Source organism: Trichechus manatus, unplaced genomic scaffold, assembly GCF_000243295.1.
Source record: "Trichechus manatus latirostris isolate Lorelei unplaced genomic scaffold, TriManLat1.0 scaffold00127, whole genome shotgun sequence".
NCBI lineage: Eukaryota > Metazoa > Chordata > Mammalia > Sirenia > Trichechidae > Trichechus > Trichechus manatus.
The window spans coordinates 175,236-197,079 of record NW_004444063.1 but is presented as its reverse complement, the minus strand read 5'-3'; the positions used below and the strand labels follow the sequence as shown (position 1 = coordinate 197,079).

Sequence of the window (21,844 nt, the reverse complement as noted above, 5' to 3'; positions counted from 1 at the left end):
GCTACAAATGCATGATGAAGGAAGATCAGAGCATACTAAGCCTCTCTCTCCTGCTCACTGACTTCTTAAAAACCAAACAAAATTGAGAATATAAGATTTAAATCCTTTCTTACAGAAAATCATTTTTAACTTTTTATTTTGAAATAATTTCAGACTCAAAGGAAAGTTGCAAAGATAGTGCAAAGAATTCCCACTTCATCAAGAATTCCCTTCCTTCATCAAGATTCCCAGATGTTAATGTTTTACTCTCAAAGATCATGTTATAAACAAACTTGTCCACCTGTCACTGGACAAAAAAGGCTCCCCACTTGCTCTCCACCAGCCTAAGGATGTCATTGTGGCCACAATTAAAGCTTCCCCATCGACCCTTGCTTCCTTTAATGAAGGCCGAACCAACTATACCAGGAATATTTATACATAAAAAGACAAATTCAAAAATCAGATCCTATATGAAATGAAGCAGTGATCTTGAAGTCAGCAGAGTAAAAAGCTGGTCTTTGCTCCCCTATATGTCAACAGGAAAAAACCTTCAGTTAAAATTAACTAAAAAGCCTTTAGTTAAAGTTAAGCATTCAGAAGAACTTCCTAACTAGGGGACTATTTAAGATTAGATAGTATTTTTAAAGTTTCCTTTCCTAAAGATTTTAAAATAAAAGCAAGAGAGCAATTCTCTTTGGATGGTGGGATTACATTCTTTGCCTGGAGGCTGGGAAAGTAATTGGATTCTCCCTCTAGGCCCCATCTGGTCTTTGGGCCAGAGTCCCCTGTCTGTTGACAACACCCAAGATATAATAGAAAAAACAGTCACCACACAAGCCACCACACCACAACAAAGTGGAGGGCATTGAGGCTCAGTAAAACCCATTCAGTTCTCAGAGAGTCGACAAACCCAGCACCAAAATCTCTGTGCTCCAGACTCACATCAGGCCTTTCCACATTTATTTTTGGTTGACCAAAAACTGACATTTTGAGGAGGGAAAAGAGTGAAGAGAACAGAAAGAGGTGAGGAAGTAAAATTCTGTGCTGTGAAAAGAACCTCACAGTTCATACAGCCAAAAGTAGACAGGCTCAGATTTTGAAAAGGAAGAAGTGGAAGTGTAGTGACGGCTTGGTGAACAAACCAGAAGTCCTCAGAGATAAATTAAGGCAGAGAGTAGTCAGCCTCCCACATCGACCCATCTCTCACCCTCAGGGGCCCTGCAGGATTTGAACCTGGATCCCTTTTCTGAGGTAGGTTGCTTCTTTGCCCACCTCCCATTGAAATTCCATTCAGAAATCTTCCCAGGAAGCACCCCCTGGTGGAGAGGGGACAAGGGAGTTCATAGGCAGCAGCTTCTCATCCAGGCTGTCACCCAGGGACCCAGGAGAATTGCAGGGCATGGACAGGAAGAGACAAAGAAAGGGGCCAAAGAGGAAAACTTCTTCACTTCTCCCTTCAGCCTGAGGAGAGGCTGAGGAGACAAAGCTGGGCCTTAGAGTTCCCTGTCTGTTGGCAACACTCAAGAAACAGCAGGATAGAAAAAACAGGAACAGGATGCTCTGGCTAACTCGATGTCCTGGAAAATAGGAGTTCTCTAGAAGCCTTTGTACTCAAGTCAGCCCTCTTCACAGCTGCTTCCTGGAAAGAACCTAATCTGCGCCTAGAAGATACCTCCCTGAGAATCATCTACTTTTAACACTTGTTTGGATGTTTTTGTTTGCTTGGGACTTTTATTGTTGGTGGTGGTAGTTTGTTTTGTTATTTTAAAAATGTACTAAGGGAAAATGTAATGAAGAGCTTTGGCTAAGAAGTCAGAAGCCTGGTTTCAGGTCCTCACTCTTCCCATTATAGTAACTTCATTCCAGGCTTTGGCTTCCTCATCCATAAAATGGAACCGTAATACCTGACCTAGGTCTCCAGGTTGTTTTCAAACTCAAATAAGATAATTTATATTAGTCCATTTGGAGATCTTTAAGAAACTCTGTAGAAATAAAGGATGAATACTATCAGCCCGGATTCCTATTTCACAAAGTCTAGTTCTGTGGGCAGCACCACTCTGATACTAACAGAAAGGGCTTTTGCACAGCATCAGAGACATCCCTTGGGACTACGGGTCCTGTGGGTGAGGTTGCAAACCTCAAAGGTCTTAGAGACCCAATTAATTCCACTGAGTTAACAAACTTTTTAGTGATAAAAGTTACTCAGTTTCTTAAAGCTGCAGCTTTCTTATCTGTAAAATGGGTCTAATAGTAGCACTATCTCATAAAGGTGTTATGAGCATTAAATAAGCAAATGTATGTAACTCCCATTTACTAAGACCATTGCAAGTGCTGAGTAACTGTTAATGTAGAATGTGTCAAATGCGGTAGAGAAATAAATCATGAAGAAACCACAGTTGCTGCCTACAAGGAGATTATTGGTTTATAAGAGTGGTAAGACAAGGCACCAATAACTCCAACCTAAAGTCCACAGGGTCATGACTGGGAGAGGTGCTTTGAATAAAATAAAAGCATGAGAGCAGGAACATCCAGAGCTTGTATGTTGTTGTTGTTATGTGCCATCAAGTCAATTCCAACTCATAGCGATCCTATACGACAGAGTAGAACTATCCCATTGGATTTCCTAGGCTATAATCTGAACCATTGCACCACCCGGGCTCCTGAAAACTTATCTACCCACTGCTATCAAGTTGATTCCAACTCATAGGGAGCCCACCATAGGGTTTCCAAGGCTGTAAATATCTACGGAAGCAGACTGTCACATCTTTCTCCCGCAGAGCTGCTGGTGGTTTCAAATTGTCGACATTTCGGTTAGCAGTTGATCGTTTTAACCACTGTGCCACCAGGGCTTCTTGTCTGGGGAATAGCAATAGCTCAGCCTAGCTGGTGCTAGCTGGAGCCAGGTTATGTCTTCATTCAGCTAACAAATGGTTACTGAGCACCCATTATTGTGGGGGACTATGCTAAGCTCCAGGAAATCATGCGGTGGGAGTGGGGTATGCAGGGTCATAAGTATCCTATAACCAAGGAAGGGAAACTCTCTAATAATAAACTCCAACTTTTCTTGTCTTTTTGCTTCTTTTCATTTAAAGAGAAGTGGAAACAGAGAAAAAGAAGTCAATTAATTAAGGATTCTGGTTAACAGTTCTAATTAATCAGGCATTTACTGTAAGTAACAAAGACCATTTAAATTCCAAGTCCTGATTGATGAAACACAGGGTCTGTTCCTGTCCATTTGGATGAGAAATTATGGAGAATGAGGAGGGGGCACCAGATAACTTCAAGTCCTTTCTCCACCAAGAACACACATGTATCTTCCCAGTGTTAAAAATACAGAGAACTTGGTGGCATATTCTCAAGAAAGAGCTTTTTCTGGGTTAGGTCTTTCCAAGGAAGCAGGCAGGGAGAAGGTTGAGAACGTTTCCTAATTGTAGCTAATACTGTGCTAGGTATTTTATATATATTACATCACTTAATCCTCCCTAAAGCCCTGATGAACTGAATATCAATATGTTCATTTTACAAATGGAGAAGCAGAAACTCAGAAAATCTTAATCATGTGCTTGGGGTCATGCAACAGTAAGTGGTAGAGCGAAGTTTTGAAACAAAGTGTGTCTGATTCCAATAACATAAACATATTCATATGAATATCTTTGTTCCTAAGATAATAAAAACTTGTCTTACGCAGGCCATTGGGGGTAAAATTCAATACAGATTATCAGAGCACCCTAAGAATTCCTGTAAAGAGAGACAGAGCGAGAGAGAGCGGCAAGGGAGGCGGAGGGCAAGTAAAGGAAGAAACAATGAGTATGAATGAATGAATCCAAAGGCCTTTCTTTAAAAAAAAAAAGCTTAGAGTACTTTGTAGCAGTAGTTCTAAACATTTTGAAGTCAGTCCTTGATTCAAATTTCAGGCCTAATCCCTGAATTGAGATCTTTCCCTGTTCACCAGGCTAGGTGAAATGACATTCTTCTGTGTTCCCAAAGGTCCCCAAACAGGAAATAGTAATAACCATCGCCTTTATCATGCTGCTTTGTTGTCATTCATTTACAGGTCTTTATCTCATGCTTGGACTCTGAGCCCCATGAGGGCAAGAACCAAGTCTGTCTTGTTAGAAGCTGAATCACCAGTGTCCAGCACAATGTCTGCATACATTGGGCTCTAAAACTATTGAGTTGCCCTGACCATTGTTCAGGACTGCTTAGGGATCAGGTGATTTCCCAAGCTAGCCTCAAGCCTATTCCTCCCTCTTTTAGGGTGATATAAACCTAAGCCTGATATCTGGTTCATCTAAACTACAAGCCCAGAACAAATAGAACTAATGACTCATCCATGACTTCTTTGACTAGCTGAAAGGATGAAGCAAATCCTATAATTCCCAGGGCCAGGGGCCCCAGGGAACAGGTGTGAGTGCCTCTGAACCCAACCACTGACCACACCCTCAGGAGAGACAGGCGGACACAGGTGGACACACAAATAGAATCAAAGATTTTAACAAGGTAAAAAAATAAAATAGACTGCCATACATCTCTCTCCTAGCCCCTACTGCCCTATTTTTGGAGAGCAGAAGCAAGCTTTCTTGAATCAATATTTGGCTTTCAGGGCCCATAGTTTCTCTGTTCCGAGAGATGATTCAGCTCCCACCGGGAAGTAACAGAGACCTACCTTGACCTCTTCCCAGAAGGGTCATGACCACCAGTCCTCAGACTCGAAATATTACTACCTTCATCCTCCCTGGGGATGGCTGGAAATGAGCTCTTTCCATGTTGACTTAATTCCAGAAATATATGTATTGCCCTCCCCTCTCTCTCTCTCTTTCTCTCTCTCTCTCTCACACACACACACACATACACATATACACAAACTAAAAACCCCCTGCCATATAGTCTATTCTGACTCATAACGGCCCTATAGGGCAGAGTGAGCCACCCTACAGGGTTTCCCAGGCTGTAATCTTTACGGAAGCAGACTGCCACATCTTTCTTCCAAGGAACGACTAGTGGGTTCGAACCATTGACTTTTGGCTAGCAGCCAAGTGCTTAACCATTGTCCCACCAGAGCTCGTCACACACACATACACTAAGGGCTGTATCAAAACTGCCTAGTTGTCAGTGCTATTGATTCAACACCAAAGTTCTCAGTTCCCCAGGGAGCAGACGAAACGGGAAGGTTCCCAAACTCTCAACAAGGAGAACAGCTAGCAACAAAAACTCTGCATCTGCACTACTGCTTTATTTGCCACTTTCAGGTTAGAAGTAGAAAATCAAGGGGAGGCAGGAGTGAGGCAACCATCATGGAGAGCTGGACTGTTCTGGCCTAGGTGGAGAGGAGAATAAGAGTGGGGCTCAGAGCACAGGTTCTGGAGTCAGGCAGCCTCACTGTGAATCTTGGCACCGCCACTTACAAGCTACATGATCTTGGGCAAGTTGCTAAACCTCACTGGAGTTTTTTTCATTTATAAATGGGAAAAATAATAACTATCTCCTATAGTATGTGAACAAAATGAGGTAATATCTATGAAGTGTGTAGCACCATGCCTGGTACACAGTAAGTGTTCAAAAATAGTAGAAACTCTTCATCATTATCATCATCATGATTATTTTATGATGCCAAGTTTGGAGCAGCAATTTCACAAGACGACCCTCACTGAGTCAGAGACTCATGTTTTTTAAATGCTTTGCCAATTTTTTTTCTTTTTTTCTTTTGCTGCCCTTAATTTAATTACTCCATTCCATGCTGTCAAATGACTCAGTCTATCGAAAAGAGGCCATTTCTCTCCTTGAGCACGTGAAATCCGATGGCTTTTCCATCCCATGGCTGGGGAGTTTCAGTTCAGCTTTGGCAAACTGATGTAAACAACATGTCCAAAGAATTTTAATTGCCATTTCTTTAATGGGGTCCCATTAACATCCCTCCCAACCAGCTTTGCTGATGCCCCAGTGCACGGCTGCCCAATTACCAAACAACAAAGTCCCCATAAATCTGGGCCCTGGCCTCTGAGGTTAAAGATTAAGCAGTGCCTGAAAACAACAATAATGAGGAATAAGAAACAGGCTGTGCAAAACACTAGGGACCCTCTCCCAGTTACCAGCTACCCAGGAGGGCTGTGATGACACCAGCTGGGGGCAGGGGTCTGAGCGGTCAGCTTCTAAATACGGAGCCCACGCTACCCTGCTCCAGAATAATACATATCACAGCAAAAATCTGGGGGCACAAATAACCTTGGGGGGAAACTGGATCCAGAGGAAGCAGGAGGGACTGCCACAGCAGGAAGAAACAGGGCCATTCCAAACAGGAAACCTAATGGGCAGCTGGATGGGGAGAGGTGATGTTCCAACCCCCACAAAGTCATACTACATCTGTCTCCCAGGTGCTCTCACCAGGAAAGCTGAAGACTTATCAGAAGGCCGAGGCTGGCCTTAAAAATAAAGTTACATTTTTAGAGGAGAATAATTTAGCAATATCTATCAAAATAAAATAAATGTACATCCTCCTTGATCCAACAATTATGCTACTAAGATTGTACCCTACAGCGTATTAGCAAATGTATTGCAAAATATTACGTATAAGAATTCTCACTGAAGCATTTTATATGAAAGAAAAAAACTGGAAACATAATGTTCATTACAGAGGGCTGGCTAAATAAATTATGGTTCATTTATATAAAGCACCCAATAAAAACAATAAGATATAGCTATGCACAAGGATCTGGTATTACTAAATACTCCAAGATTTACTATTAAGTGAAAAAAAAATGAGTACAGATGCTTCTATTTGTAGAAATTAAAAAGCAGAATATATAAATTCTGTAGTGATGACCAAGATATACTCCCTGCCCTGTTCGGAGAGAGGGAGAGAGAGAGACAGAGAGACAGAGAGACAGAGAGAGGGAGATTTACTTAGCATTTCATACCTATGTGTCCTGTTTGAACTTTTTTATCATGAGTATAAATTGCTTTTGTTAAATGCATTTGCTAAAGTTTTAAAATAAAGGTACAGAATTTATCTGCTGACATGGAAATATGTTCAGAATTTTTTTTTGAAGTTAGAAAACATACATATGCAATGAAAGATCTGGAAATATATATACCGATGTGCTGCCTGTGCTTCTCTCTGGGTAGGATTGTGGGGCTTTTCATGTTTTTTCTGCCTGACTGCTTTTTCTGTATGATCAGGGATGGTTTTTATATTAAAATAACAATAATAACAGAAAAAAGAAAACTCGTCTTGGAGAGGTTTCTCTCAAATAGAATTCAGAGGCAAGGCTGAGGGCTGCAGATGAGTAAAGGCAGAGCCCAGCTGGCCAGAGACTGGGGAGAGCAGCGGGGAGGCAGTACCGGACCTGCCTGCCTGTGCATTTGAATAAAGAGAAACGAAAATAAGAAGCTTTGTAAATGACTCTCCCCCACAAAGTGCATGCAGATCACAGCAGCAGCAGTAGGTGACCCAATGATTCCTGTCCCTCCAGCCAGGCCCAACTCAGAGGCTCTCTCACTGCAGATAATGAGGTTGGCAGGGAGGCATCCAGAGCTCTGCCCCTGGTGGTGCTTAGTTTTGCAGGATGCTCTCCTTCCCATCCCCATTGATCCCCAAACTATCCTGAGAAGCAAGGCAGGATGTACACACCCCATCACAGAGAGAAGAAAACAGGCCCAGGGTCGCTCAGCTCCGAAGTAGTGGCTGGTCCGATTCCTAGTTCTGATCAGGAAGGTCTCCTTATAAGCGATTGGCTTAAAATACCTCTGGAACTCAAGGCATAGGCCCAGCAATGTCTGTCACTATAAGGGGCCTTTCCAAGCCTGCACTGCCCAGCAAAGCTTGTGACCACAGAAGCTAACACTTCCCCTCATGTGTGACCCTAGTGGGTACTCACACTCCACACTTATGGAGGTGGCAGCTTTGTCTCAAGAAGCAGTGATGGCCAAGAACACCAGGTTCAATCTAAAGTCAGGGGGTACAAGACAAAGAAAACAAAGCAAGCTCACATCCCTGGGTGGGTAGGAGGATATAAGCACAGATAATACTTTTTTTCTTCCTTCTCTACACACAATTCTACCTCACAATTCTTCAAATGTCTTTTTATCATATTCTTATCAACACTTGCATTATCATACCACCTTAAAAATACAACATCACTGTAGTGCACGGCTGAGGGCTGCAAAGAAAGCCGTCCAGGAGATGGTTATAGGCTCTACAGAAGACCTGCATGACAGGAAGGAGGAGGCACTATGCGTGAACATCACGCTGATCAAGCCGGGGGAAGTGGGAGGGCCCACTCAGGCAGTGGAAGCCTCCCAACAGGGAAGAGAAGACATCCATATCTCGCTGCCCCCTCCCCAAGATGACTAAACACCCTGTGTCTAGCAGAGACAGCTGGGTGCTGTCTACATTGTCTGGTTGTTGGGATTTGGGGAATACATGGCAGACTCCCAATGGAAAATGCCAACTCTAGCCACCTACACTGCTAAGTTACTGATTCACAGGGCTGCCTTATGCCCAGACTCGGCCTGGAAGCAGTAGAATATAGTAATTACAAACACTGGCTCTGGAGTCAACACTGTCTGGGTTTGAATCCTGCCTCTGTCTCTACTAGCTATGTGACCTCAGCAAATTAGTAAGCCTCCCTGTGCTTTGGTTTCCTTAGCTATTGTAGGCATTAAATGAGATGTTGCACATAAAATCCTTAGCATACAGTGTGGCCTAATGTCAGAGCTCAATCGATGCTAGCTAGAAATAATCCAGAAGAATATCTGCAGACGCAAGTGTGCACGCATGCACCCACACTGCTGGTAGAACCCAATCACTGTGACAACACTGAGACCAGGAAGCTCCAAGAAGATGGACATGTTCCCAACAGCATCCTCCCCACTCTTCCACAGATGAGTTTCATCATCAGATAATGAAAGAGAGGAAACACAGATCTTGAAAGTAGGGGAAATCCAGGACAGAAAACCCAGGAGCCTTTGTTAAAGGTTGGGGTTCAGTACACTCCCCAAACTTCTGATGATGGTGTCAGCCAACCACAAAGGATGGGATGAGTGATGTGTGTGCGCGCATCCATGCACACACTGTGTAGAGGGGAGGGCTAGGAAGGGGAGACAAGTAAGGAAGGAAGGAGACAGAGAAGTCCTGGCATCTAAGCACTCTCCCTTTGCCACTGCACCAGCAAATGTTTACATGCTGACCTGGGCCTTGGCCAAGCTCTGGGCTCCTGCTGAAGAAAAGCCTAAGCACATCTTTCAAAAAAGTGGCATCTTCAAAGGCTGGTCTGGAGAGCCCTCCCCAGGGAGAGAAAGGGCTCCTTGACAAAAGGCCAAAAGTGGGTGGGGAATATGCGTGGAAAAGGGCACAGGAAGAACAGTAGAGAAAGGAAGAGAGAAACAGGAGTGTAAGGGAGATAAGCAAGCTAAGAGCCAGAAAGAGACAGCAGAATTCAGGATCGGGCTACTGAGGAATGTCCTTCACAAAAATCATCATCATCAAGATCATTTTCACAACTGGGCCATTTGTAGCCTCGGAAACAGACCAGCGAGAATTGAGAGTCTGTGCAGGCTCCCAGGACAAGGGCTTGATCAGAGAACAAAAGAACGCCAAAAAACAGAGCAAATGCTTCTTGCCTGGTAGACCAAGGAGCTAAGACAGCACAGAGAGCTGGCAGGTGGGCAGCCAGCAGGCCCTCAGCTAATTACCAGACACTGGCTGGGCAGGAGACACAGAACTGAACAGCAAGCTTGACAGTGTTCGTTGGGGCAGAGGGAAAGGTGAGATGCTTTATTGCAAAGGAAGGAGATGGCCATGACTGAATCTATCAATTAAAATGAGCAGGCCTTGACAGAAACTGGAGAAACCCCGAGAGTATGGCCCCCAGACACCCTTTTCCTCAGTAATGCAGTCACTCCTGAGGTTCACCCTTCAGCCAAACATTAGACAGGCCCATAAAACAAAATGAGACTAAAGGGGCACACCAGCCCAGGGGCAAGGACGAGAAGGCAAGAGGGGGTAGGAAAGCTGGTAATAGGGAACCCAAGTCGAGAAGAGAGAGTGTTGACATATCGTGGGGTTGGTAACCAATGTCACAAAACAATATGTGTACTAATTATTTAATGAGAAGCTAGTTTCTTCTGTAAACCTTCAACTAAAGTACAATAATAAAAATAAATATTTTTCAAAGTTAAAAATAAATAAATAAATAAAATGATCAGGCCTATTCTGAGTCATTCATGACCTTCATCCTAAAGTTGAAATAAATAGCAATGAAGATTTCTTTCCAGGTAGCATGGCTGACTGAACATTCACATTCATCTTCACTCCCTCCCATAATCCATTAAAATAACAGGATGACAAGCTCTGGGGATAGAGAGTGGTCTCTAAGAAAAATGAAATGGAATCAACAGATTATCTGATGTACTGAGAAGGATTGTTCATTTGTATCTGTCTGACAAGAATGAGTGATAGAGACATAGATTGCAAAAGAAAAAAGCAATCATTAACTTCTTTTCTGATGAAAACAATGTTCGCTGATAAAAAAATATGTAATTATAATATACATCTTAACTCAGTTGTGAAAATGATATTAGGAAAATAAACAGAAGGGAAGAGTATATATGTCTAAGGGAAAGTCTACGAAAGCTCAATCCTATTCTTCCAGTAAAATTAAGTAGATAATATCTAAAATCAATAAATCAGAACATGCAGTATAAATATATTATTTAGATATTGGAGGTAAATAGCAGACAAGTCAGCTTTTAGCAGAATCAGAACCTGCATTTTAATTCTTTTAGAATTGAAAGTGATTCGTTCTGGAGAACAAGACTTGGTGTGATGAGGTACAGCAGGAGATTCTTGCTTTTCATTGTAAGACTCACAATAGCGTTTGACTTTTTTTTAATTGTGTTAAAAGAATACTTTGATCAAAATAAAAATTTTCTTAAACAACAACAATGAAAAGATTTATTTCAAGATGTAGCTCAAATTAGTCTTCCCCCACCACCAAGGGTGGATTAACCAGTAATCAAAGCATGCACGGGCTTAACTGCGTTTACTGACTAATCTGTAGTGCACAATTTCACAGGGGTTTCACCACATCTTTGATGAAGCGTGGAGCAGCTGGTGGATTCAAACTGCTAACCTTTTAGTTGGTAGCCAAGCACTTTAACCACTGTGCCGCCAGGGCTCCTCACCTTCTTCTACTCTTGTGAAATTACTGTCTGTACCATCCATCTGGCAATTAATCATACTCCACTTGGCAATGAGCTAATCATTTCTATTGTTATCTTTCCACCTGTGTCTTGTCTCCCTAACTAAATTATAACTGCTTCACAGCAGAGACCACTTCTCATAATCTTTAAGGAGTCCACAACAGACCAGGTTATTAAATCCACCAACTTGGAGAAGATGCAGCGGCTCAGCTCCCATTACCTGCATAGGCGTTGGCCTGCTGCAGAAGGTCGGTGCAGGTGTGCACGTCTGCAAATGCTCGGATGCCCAGGCAGTTGGTGGGATGCAACTGAGACTGCAGAAAGTCACAGCAGTTCTGCCGAACGTCCATGAGCTGCAGCAAGCTGGCTGCTGGGAGCAGCACCTGGAGGAGAAGGCATTGACATTCTGAGGCACCTGATCCCACCGGCAGGGATTCATCTCCATAAAGCAGTGTTCCAATCATATCACTGCCATGCTCAAGATCTTCTCATAGCTCTCCCGCACCTGTCCAATTAAGTCCAAGCTTCCCAGCCTGGCCTTCAGGACAGCCCTGGCCTACCTCCCAGCCTTATTTCCCACTACTCTCCACTTCATGCACCAGTGGATTCTTCGTATCCACTACAGCCTTCAGCAATGCTTCTCAGTCTTTAATGTGCCTCTGAATCTCCTGGGAACCTTATTAAAAGGCAGATTCTTGACTCAGTAGGTCTAGTATGGGGCCTGAGATTCTGCATTTCTAACAAGCTTCCAGGTAATGCTTGCAGCTGCTCAGCCACAATCCACACTGAGTAACAAGACCTCCTACAGCACTGGTTCTCACACAAGGCTGCACACTGGAATCACCTGGGGAGTTTCTAAAATGTTGATGCCTCGGTCTCATCCCCTAGAAATTCTAATTAATAGATACGGGGTGTGGCCTGGGCACCGAGATTTTTTAAAGCTCCCCAGGTCCTCTGAGAACCTTTGCCTTTAGCTTACTGACCTCACTCAGAAAGCTGAATTGTTCTGAGCTCAGTCTGAGCATCTGTGTGCCAGGCACTGGTCTTGGCTCTGGGATTCAGTGGTAAGCAAGATAAGGCAGATCCCTCCCTCCCTAAGGGGATCTCACTGTTTGCTAGAACAAAAGTCTCGCTCCCAAATCCCTCAGAAACTCAGGCAATCACGCTTTATTTACCCATCCAACAGATAAAAAATAAAGAACACCTTAGGGCAAATTCTCAGAGAAAGCAGAGCTGAGTTTTGTTTTAAAAGGTCACAGGACACATGTGCATTTATACGGTATTCTAGAAGACAGAAATAGTTCTTGCTCAGGTGTGTGTGCATGTGTTTTTCCTAAGAGCCAGGGAAGACCGGCTTGAGCAGGCCAGCTGAGGTGCTCAGAATGTCAACCCTGCCAAGTTTCCCTGTGGGACCTTCCACGGCTGCTGAAGCCTGCCCCCTGGATCAAAAATGCAGGGTAGAAGGCCAGAGTCATTCTCCACCCCAGCTCCCCCCTGTAGAAATGGCAAATAGTCTGAGGTCGAGGGTGACTTTCCAAAAAGAATTTTAGAAAAAAATCACAGAGCAGAACAGTTTGATTTGAAGCTGCTGTAGTTTGGAGCCCAAGCACCCATTTCACCCCAAAACAATCCCCACATCTGGGACCTTTGCTCTCAACTACTCCCCTGGCTCTCAGAGAGAGTGACTGCGCTAGCCATACTCCAGCTGTTCCCATATGCAAGGACTTGCCCAAGAAGACATGGGCTGTGATACATTTGTTTTCTTGATTCAGAGTACTACAGTCTTTATTTATTTATTTTTTTGTAGTGATTTAAATTCTGGACCCTGAACTTCTCCCAAAACAGCTCTGAGTCCTCAGCTCTGGCTCTCATCACCTCTGTGTGCACTGGCCAAAAACTCTGTCTACTGCCCATCCTTGGGCCTATCCCTTCACTAGGGTAACCACCTACTCTGGTTTGTCCAAGACTGAGCAGTTTCCCAGGACATACGAGTTTCGGTGCTAAAACTGGGATGGTTGGTCACCCCTCACTACTCCTGCCAACACATGCAACACCGAGAGCCTCCACCATCAGTGGACATACCCCCCAGCTAAACATCTGTTCTCAACGAGAAAGCTCTTCCTACCTACAAGCTTAAACCTCTCCTTCACAGCATCTGAGTTCTAGAAAACATGTTCCTCTGCCCTTCTTCCACCCTCTGTCTTCCATTCTCCTACGTCCCCAGCAGGACAGCAGCAAATTAACATCATGTCCTTTGTATTTTCTAAACCACTGTTTAATTCCTGAGAAAGAAGAAAGATAAAATCACTCACTCCTGAGACATTCAGAACACAAATGAACACAGCCAGGCCCTAAATCTAACCACCTAAGCTCCATTCCCACTAGGCAACCACCATCTCCACTAAGCAGCAATAAACTGGAAAAGTCAATTAACTTGCATGCTTGCTCAGCCTGGACCAGCAGATTCCAGGATCAGATTAGTCTCCACCAGCTAGCTAAGTGGAGATCCATTAACCATTCTTGTTGAATACATACCAGGAATGGAAAGCTGTGCTCCAAGTCCCCAAATGACCTCTGTGGCATCCCTCTGATCAGCACAAGCTACAATGCCCTGAGTTAGGGCCATAAGTTGACCAATAATCCCGGTTTGCCTGGGACTTTCCTGGTCCCAAGGAAACCCTCATTCCCAGAAAACTGGGAAAGTTATTCACCCTAGGGGCCAGTGACCTCTCACCCTAAAGAAAATCCTGGGGGAAAGAAAGTTATCAAATGTTGTCTAGGACACACCCTTCTCAGAGGTGTGGTGAGTGCCAAAGAGCTAGGTGTGAGAAGAAGCAGGGGTGGGCCACAGCCCTTTAGCCCCACAGAAGATTTCTGAGAGTCCAATCTGCCCCCAAACTGCATTCCCAACGAGGTCAAGAAGAGGTCACGCTAGAGACACACACTCCCTTTCCCTTTCTTCTCACCATGAGTTTGGTGCTTAAATTCTCAAGCTCGCGACAATCAGCCAGAGAAATGAAATAGTATTTCCTGAACACACTCCTTAGGTTATACCTTCAGTTTTTAAAACCTCCCTGGCTAGAGCTACCCACATAGATTTCACCTTCCCTATTGTTCAGAAAACCTACTTACTAGGCAAAAATTACAAGGCTTTCCATCTCTCCAACGCCCCCCATCCTGTTTGGGTCCACTCCTGCCTGAAAGCATTTCAAAACTGACTTCTTAAAATGAGCGGGGCTTGTGGTTGCTCTGATTGCTCCTTCCCCCTCTTTGATCTTACACTGCGATTAGCTATGAGTCAAAGGCCCTTTTCTTCCCACTACTTGCTTCATACAGGAAGGCAGAAAAGAAAAGGAAAGGAAGTCAAAATGCTGAGGGGGAAGATTTGAAGACTAGAAGATATATCACTGCTCAAACTCTGGGTCTCAGGGATAAACTGAAGCTCAGTCCAATGGGGTTCTGGGATCTGGACATGAGAACAAAATCAAATTCGCAGAGGCTCTGAAAGAAAAGAGAGCAAAACATCCTTGGGGCAACTGTCTTTGGTTCCCTCTCCCCATACCACCAAGGGCTTTGAGAGGATTTCCTCTTCTCTTATCTTACTTGAAACTCCACTCCCTCAAAGGGCAGCAATAACAAGATTACAAACAGGAGGCCAAGCTCTGGTCCTCAGCTTTGAAGCAAGACTGTCCTGGTGAATCCCAGGGCAGTACTGCTTGTCCCTGGAGGGTCGAAGCTGAGACAGGGGAAGAAGTTGTTGTTAGGTGCCATCAAGTCGGTTCCGACTCATAGGGACCCTATGTACAACAGAACAAAACACTGCTCAGTCCTGCGCCATCCTCACAGTTGTTTTTATGCTTGAGCCCAACGTTGCAGCCACTGTGTCAATCTGTCTCGTTGAGGGTCTTCCTCTTTTTCTCTGACCCTTTAAGCATGATGTCCTTCTCCAGGGACTGATCCCTCCTGATAACATGGCCAAAGTATGTGAGACGAAATCTTGCCATCCTTGCTTCTAAGGAGCATTCTGGCTGTACTTCTTCTAAGACAGATTTGTTCAGGGAAGAAGTAGTTGGCTGGAACCACCCGAAGGGTGGAAGATTGCCCTAAGTCAAAAAGCATTTAGCCCACCTTTTGCAACCTCAACATTATGGTTCTTAGAAAACTGTAGAGGCCTTGGAATGACCCTCAGCAAAGAGCTTACAGGTTCCCTCTAGCTTGCAAATGGCCTCCCCTCCATTTTTCACGCACAGACCTGTCTTGTTTTTTCTCTCCCTTGGATAACATGAAAACATAGCAGAGGATATCCCGTCACAGAATTTGTTTCCTTTAGCAAAAACAAAAGGAAATGCCCTGCCTCAGAAAGCACCTACTCCTGGAATCTCAGGGAGGCAGAGCCATGCATAGAGGAGGGCACCAGTCAGAGGCCAGGAAATGGGCTGCCCAGGCCCTTCTGCCCCAGTTACTCAATGGCTCATTCTCTGTCAGCGCTGGGCACAAGGCCTGGCACAGAAAAAGTGCTAAATAAAAATCTGTTGAAAGAAAGAGAGAGGAAAGGTGTGTGGATGAATAGGAGAGATCTCAGAGCAGTGCTGTGATCAAAAGTGTGAACTTTGAACTCTGACTTCAACACTTACCAGCCATGTGACTGGCAGCAAATTACTTAACCTCTCTGTGCCTGTGTCTCCTCATTAGTAACACGAGCAGAATAATGGCACTGCCTTAAAGGTTTGTTACGAAGATCAAGTGAGGTAATACATTTAAATCAGTTAACACAGTGCTTGGTACATAGAGAATGCTATGTTCTTTTTTTTTTTAACGGCATTATTTCTACTTTATTCAGCACCTGATAGAATCTTTTTTTAATTTTTTTTTGTTTATTGCTGTAGTTTAAATGAAGTTTACGTTTTAAGTTAGTCTTCCATTCAGAAATTTATACATACATTGTTATGTGACCCTAATTCCTCTCCCCATACTGTGACAGCACACTCCTCTGCTATGTTCGTTTTTATTATTATCAATCACTATGAGCTAAAGTAAAAATTCTAATCATTTATTTAATGAGGAACTAGAGTTTACCGCAACCACAGAACACAGCGAGTCAGAGAGAGCTGGGTTAAATCCTAGCTCTATCACTTACTACCTGTGTGACCTTGGGCAGGTTATTTACCCCTTTGAGCAACAGTAAAACTGGGATCATATTAGTGCACTCCATTGGGTGGTTATAAGAAAATAATGCCTATGGAGTGACTGACATGCTGAGTTTATAACGAGCATTAAGTGTCAGCTATGACTGTCATCACCACCGCCCACCTCCACCATGGAAAGGCAACTCATGGTCTCTGCAAGGTATGTGTGGCTAGGAAGACATTACAGGTGCAGCTCCAGAGGCCATGTAACCAAGCCCAAAGTCTCTGACCCTGCCCTTTAAGGCTTTTATGAAAGCCCCAGTGCCTCCAGGCTCATCTCCTCATTGCACCAAATCTTTAACAAATATTGTCTTTGTAGACAACTTGTGAGCACTGCCTCAGCAGATACAGAGAGCATGAATCCACATTTTGATCCAAACTCTCTTCTTCTCAACCTTTTTTGTTTTGTTTTTCCCCAAAGTCACCCCTGACCAAACCACAGTTTAAAGTGAGGAAGAAAAAGAATAGTTGGTACACCACATTGACTCAAAACAACACACGGTTCCCTGAAGGTTGTACATTGTGCTCCCTGCATATGCCGCCCCACCCCCCACTCTGCCATGCAATGGATCACTTTTGTGTGGACTTTCTCAACATGGTGTTATAATTACTTGGGTGGAACCATACAGATAAGGTCTATGGAATCCTAAGAAGGGACTAGTCAGTTCTGCCATCCTGCTAGGCTTAAAATGAGCCATCCCAGAGGTGGGAAGGAGAGGATCTCACCACCACCAAGAAAGAATAGCCAGGAGTGGAAGGTGTCCTTTGGACCTGGGATCCCTGTGCTGAGACCCTCCTAGACCCAGGGGACAGATAGAGGTATAACATCAAAGACGGCAAGAAGCAGAGGCAGAGAACAAGCAGTAGGAGAGGCAGCAGAACCAGGAGACTGGCAAGAGACCAGCAGGAGACAGTGTGGTGGCCTTTTACAGATGACAAAACTGATCTTTGAGGCCAAGTGTCAGCAGGGTGTGAGGAAGGCTCTGGTAGGAGGCAGGAAAAGCAAGCCAGAGGGTGGCAGGGTATGTGTCTTCTCTGGCCAGGGACCTGGGAGGACCCAGGAGGTCACTGAACTTCATGCCCTCACTTTACAGATGGAAAAACTGAGACCCTGCAAAGGGCTAGAATAAGAGAACTTTGTGAATTAATGGCAAAGCTGAGGCTCGGACCCAGGTCTCTATTCATGCTCAATTCCTGTTTCATCACTATTTCTGCATGTCCTCTGAACCTGCATATCTTCATGACCCGCTGCCACCAACCCCACAAAGTAGTTACAAAAAGCAGTTGTGAAGCCATTTTCCCCAGAGTCCCCTGATTGGGCTAACTGCTGCTGTCTGCTTTAAGATAATCCATTTTGTAAACTAATTTTAGAGAGATCAACCACCGGGATAGGCCAAAGTTGCAAAGATAAATACCTAGCCAGGCAATAAAGACCCAGAATGGAACATCTTCTAATTATCCAAGTCTGTAAGCACTTTGTACTTGACAAGAAAAAAAATGTTATTAGATATATGATGAGAAGGGAGAAGAAAGCTAAAATAATTTCTTCAAAAACAGGCTCAAAATCACCTCACTGAGTAGCTCCACCCAATTCCAATCATACAATTCTACAGCCTCCTCTCACTCTGGTACTCAATTTATACTAAATTACTTTCCACTTACTGTTACTGCCCAAAAGTCATTCAGCTGTTTGGATTCTGGTGCTAGACCTAGTATGTAACCAATGCATTGCCCACCCATTTTGGGTGGGGGAACTGGACCAAATGACTGTAGAAATTAAGAGACTGTCTCAGGCGCCAGAGACAAAGACAAGCTCTATCACGGGTAGACTTTGCAGGCCCAAATGCAGTGTTCCTCACACTTGCCTATGCCCTGACCCCTTATGACTACCAGTCACCACACGAAGCTAACTCTCGCTCATCCCAAAGGCCTCAGCTTAAACCTCATCTCCTGCAAGAGCCCTTCCCAGATACCCTTTTCCATCCTTATTGAGTTCCCCAAATATTCTCATTCATTGTACAACATTCTTTTCCTTCAAAGGATTTATCACCATTTATCATAGACATTACTTGTGTGCATATTTGATGAACATCTGTCTTCACCACTAGTCTTCGATCTCCTTGAGGGCAGGTAATGGAATCTCTACTGCTCACTGCTGCAACCACAGTGCCCAAGACTGGCACTTAACAGGCGCTCAAACATTTGGGCTGAGTTGAATGAATGAACTATTATCAGCTCAGCCTCCTAAGTACTTAGATCCTGGAAAAGGGTGTCGTGGTCTAGATAAGGGAAATAAGTATTTTTGTCACTAGAGAGATATCTGCTTCACAATAAATAACTAAGGTAGCGTTGTGCTTTAAAAAAAAAAAAAAAAAAAAACCCATCACATCACATTAATTTCCATAACTCTGATTAAATAAGAGGATCTTTAAGAACAAGAAATAGCGTGTCCTGTGCCTGTGTTTAACCCAGGGGTTTGTAGGCCTTGAGAGAGGTCCGTACCCTCAACCATCTCCCTGACTGCAGATGATGCTGACACCTCATGTTCCCACAGTAAAGATGCACAACTTTGGGTGAAGCATTATCTTTGCTGGCCCCTCTTTTCAAGGCTCCCAGTGGCTGAGGGTGAGGGCAGGGCAGTTAAAAGAGGAAACAGGCATGACACCTCATTTCACAACCTCATAGTCCTACTGAGGCTCATTCCTGGTGCTTGGTACCCACGGGTGCTCAGAGGCATTTGCTGGACTAACGTTGAAACAGGAACAAATTTTAAAGCCTCACAATCCAATACTCAAAATCTCTGAGATGAGATGACAACCTGGGGAGAACCTAGGTCAACTAGGCTTCTTGTTCTTCCTTCACCAAGATTTTGAACTGGCATGAGTTAAAGACTTTCTCCTCTGGAAGCCAAAGCTCACTCAGAGGTAATGTAGCCTAGTAGTTAAGAGTGTGGGTTTCAGAGTCAGGCAGGCATGAGTTTGAGGGTCAGTTCACTTATCCACTGGCCATGTGACCCAAAGCAAGTCACCTAGCCTCTTTGAAGCTTTAGTTGCCTCTTCAGTTGCACACTGAGTCACTGTGAAAGTTAAATGAAATAATGCACGTAAAGCAGTGGGCAATAACTATGTAATACACTGAGCTATTAGCTGGGGCTGGGTTTACCTGGACGTTCTCTTCGGTGACCTCAATTTCAGCGGTATAGATGTAGTCAATCAGCTTACTCAGTGTCTGCCCGTCCACATCCTTGATTTCAATCTTCTTGGCTTTACTCTCAGACATGTCACCTACAGTTCAAAATAAAAACAAAATGGACATGAACTTGGTGTCTAGGGTATGCTTAACTTTCACGTGGCCTCCTGTCCTGTCCTGGCAACATAAAAACACTGTCTGTGCTCCAGGAGGCAGCAGAAGGGATCCATGCTCTGAAAAGGATAAGCCAGCTGACATCAAGGTCACTTCTACTTTGGCCATATGATCATTTGCAAATCCAAGGTTAAGTATTCCCCAATCTACCTGTTCCCCATTTCAAAATGAAGGCAAATCTGTGCAATAATTCATTCAACCAGCATTGACTGTGGACTTCTACACACAGGGCTAGGCAAAGCAAACAAGATATAGCATGTGTCCTCAAGGAGCATAGATATATAAAAATAGTTATAGAGATGGCAAAATGGTTAATATGCCCAGCTGCTAACCAAAACACTGGAGGTTTGAGTCCACCCAGAGGCATCTTGGAAGAAAGGCCTGGCAATCTACTTCCAAAAAATCAGCCATTGCAAATCCTATGAAGCACAGTGCTATGTTGACATACACGGGGTCACCATGAGTTGGAGTCAACTAGTCAACTTAATGGCAACCAAAGTTTTGGTTAATTATGGCTAGGCACTGTACTAAGCACTTTAAACTGTTGCCTCTTTTAATTCTCACAACAACCTATGAGGTTTATTAGTACTATCCCCACTTTACAGTTGAGGAAATTGGGGCATGGGAGGGTAAGTAATTTATTTTGCTGACAGTCACACATCTAGGAAGGGGCCAGGCTGGGACTGAAACCCAGGGAGTAAGACTCTAGAGCCCACATTTGTAACCACTACACTATACTAAATCTCAAAAATGTGGAGAAGGGAGCAGTAAACCCTGCCTGGAGGGTCTCGAAAGGCATCCTAGTAAAAAGTCATATTTGAGTGGGCTATCAGAGGATGAAGAAGTGTTCAACAGGCAGCAAAGGTGAGCAAGGACGATCTGGATGTAGGAAACATACGTATAAAGGAGGAAAGTGCCTAAATGATGAATTTGGGGAATGGTGAGAGGCTGGGGTGGCTGGTGCATAGGGGTGACAGTGACAGGAAGAAAACTGGAAGGTGGAAAGGCACCAGCACTTGCAGAGCCCTGTAAGCCAGACGGATGAATGTAGACTTTATCCTAAGGGTAACGAAGCACCATTGAAAGGCTTTAAACAGAAGAATGACATCAACAGACAGATATTTTTGAGTGAAATTTTGGATGCCGGTGGAAGCTGAATCAGAAGACGGGAGACCAGTTGGGAGGCCCTGATAACAGTCCAAGACAAAGTGGATGTGGGCCTGCGACCTAGGGCAGCAGCACCACCACATTTCTACAGTGGGGCCCTGTACTTCGGCCTGTCCTCTGTACACAACACACAGGTTTATCTAGAGCCAGGCTCATTCAATAAGAGCTGCTGATTTCAGAAGAAAAAGAGATGGAAGACATATGTCTTTGCAGACCGAAATAAAAGGCAGCCTGACTGCAAGAAATAAGTGTGAAAACAGAGCTGGGAGAGTTGTTTTCTCTCTGTGGAATTTGTGTACCAGAGCCAAGAAACTAGCGTATAGCATGTGGGCTGAAGATACCCACCTCCAAGCTGCATGAAACGTACATGATTCCTCACCAATCCACAGTCCCATCCTGACGTACTTCTAGATCTGAATGGCTCTGGAACAGAGAGGAAAGAGGGGGAAAAAAAATTTCCAAGCCCTATCTGCTCCCCTCACTGCCAGATCAGGTGGATCAGAAACTTCATTCTATTTTCTCTTCTTTTTGGCTGCTGGAAGAAGGTCTGAAGTCACCAGTGAAAGGCCTCCACACAAAGAGCCCAGGGGCAAGATGAAGAGGAGAAGAAACAGAAAAATATGGTGGATTCCTCCCCTACCCATAGGACAGGCTTTCGCTGTCTATCTTGAATTTACTTGAAGACACATAACCAAAAACATGCATATACAAAGAAATCCTAGTTAAACTTATCTCTCTGAACAGCTATTAAAAAGTTCATTAATGAGGGTCCAGTGGGTAATTATATTACAAAAAGTAATAAAAAATAACCAGTTCTTAGTTTAAGAACTTGAGCTTTAAAAAATAAGACTAATGGATCTGTGGAGGGTAGATGAACCCCTGAAACTATTTCCCTAAGATAATCTTTAAGCCTTAAACCAAAAATATCCCTTGAAGTCATCTTAAAACAG

The 21,844-nt window shown here is 44.0% G+C and overlaps 1 protein-coding gene across 1 annotated transcript in view; it reads right to left on the bottom strand.

The window, feature by feature from the left end:
* Window positions 1–21,844, bottom strand: part of KLHL3 (kelch like family member 3) — a 119,007-nt gene that overhangs the window by 61,511 nt on the left and 35,652 nt on the right. The window contains exons 4-5 of the mRNA XM_004384689.1: window positions 19,527–19,648; window positions 11,399–11,561 (exon numbers count right to left, since the gene is read on the bottom strand). Coding sequence (XP_004384746.1) covers window positions 11,399–11,561; window positions 19,527–19,648 — 285 coding nt within the window. The remainder of the gene's footprint in view (window positions 1–11,398; window positions 11,562–19,526; window positions 19,649–21,844) is intronic.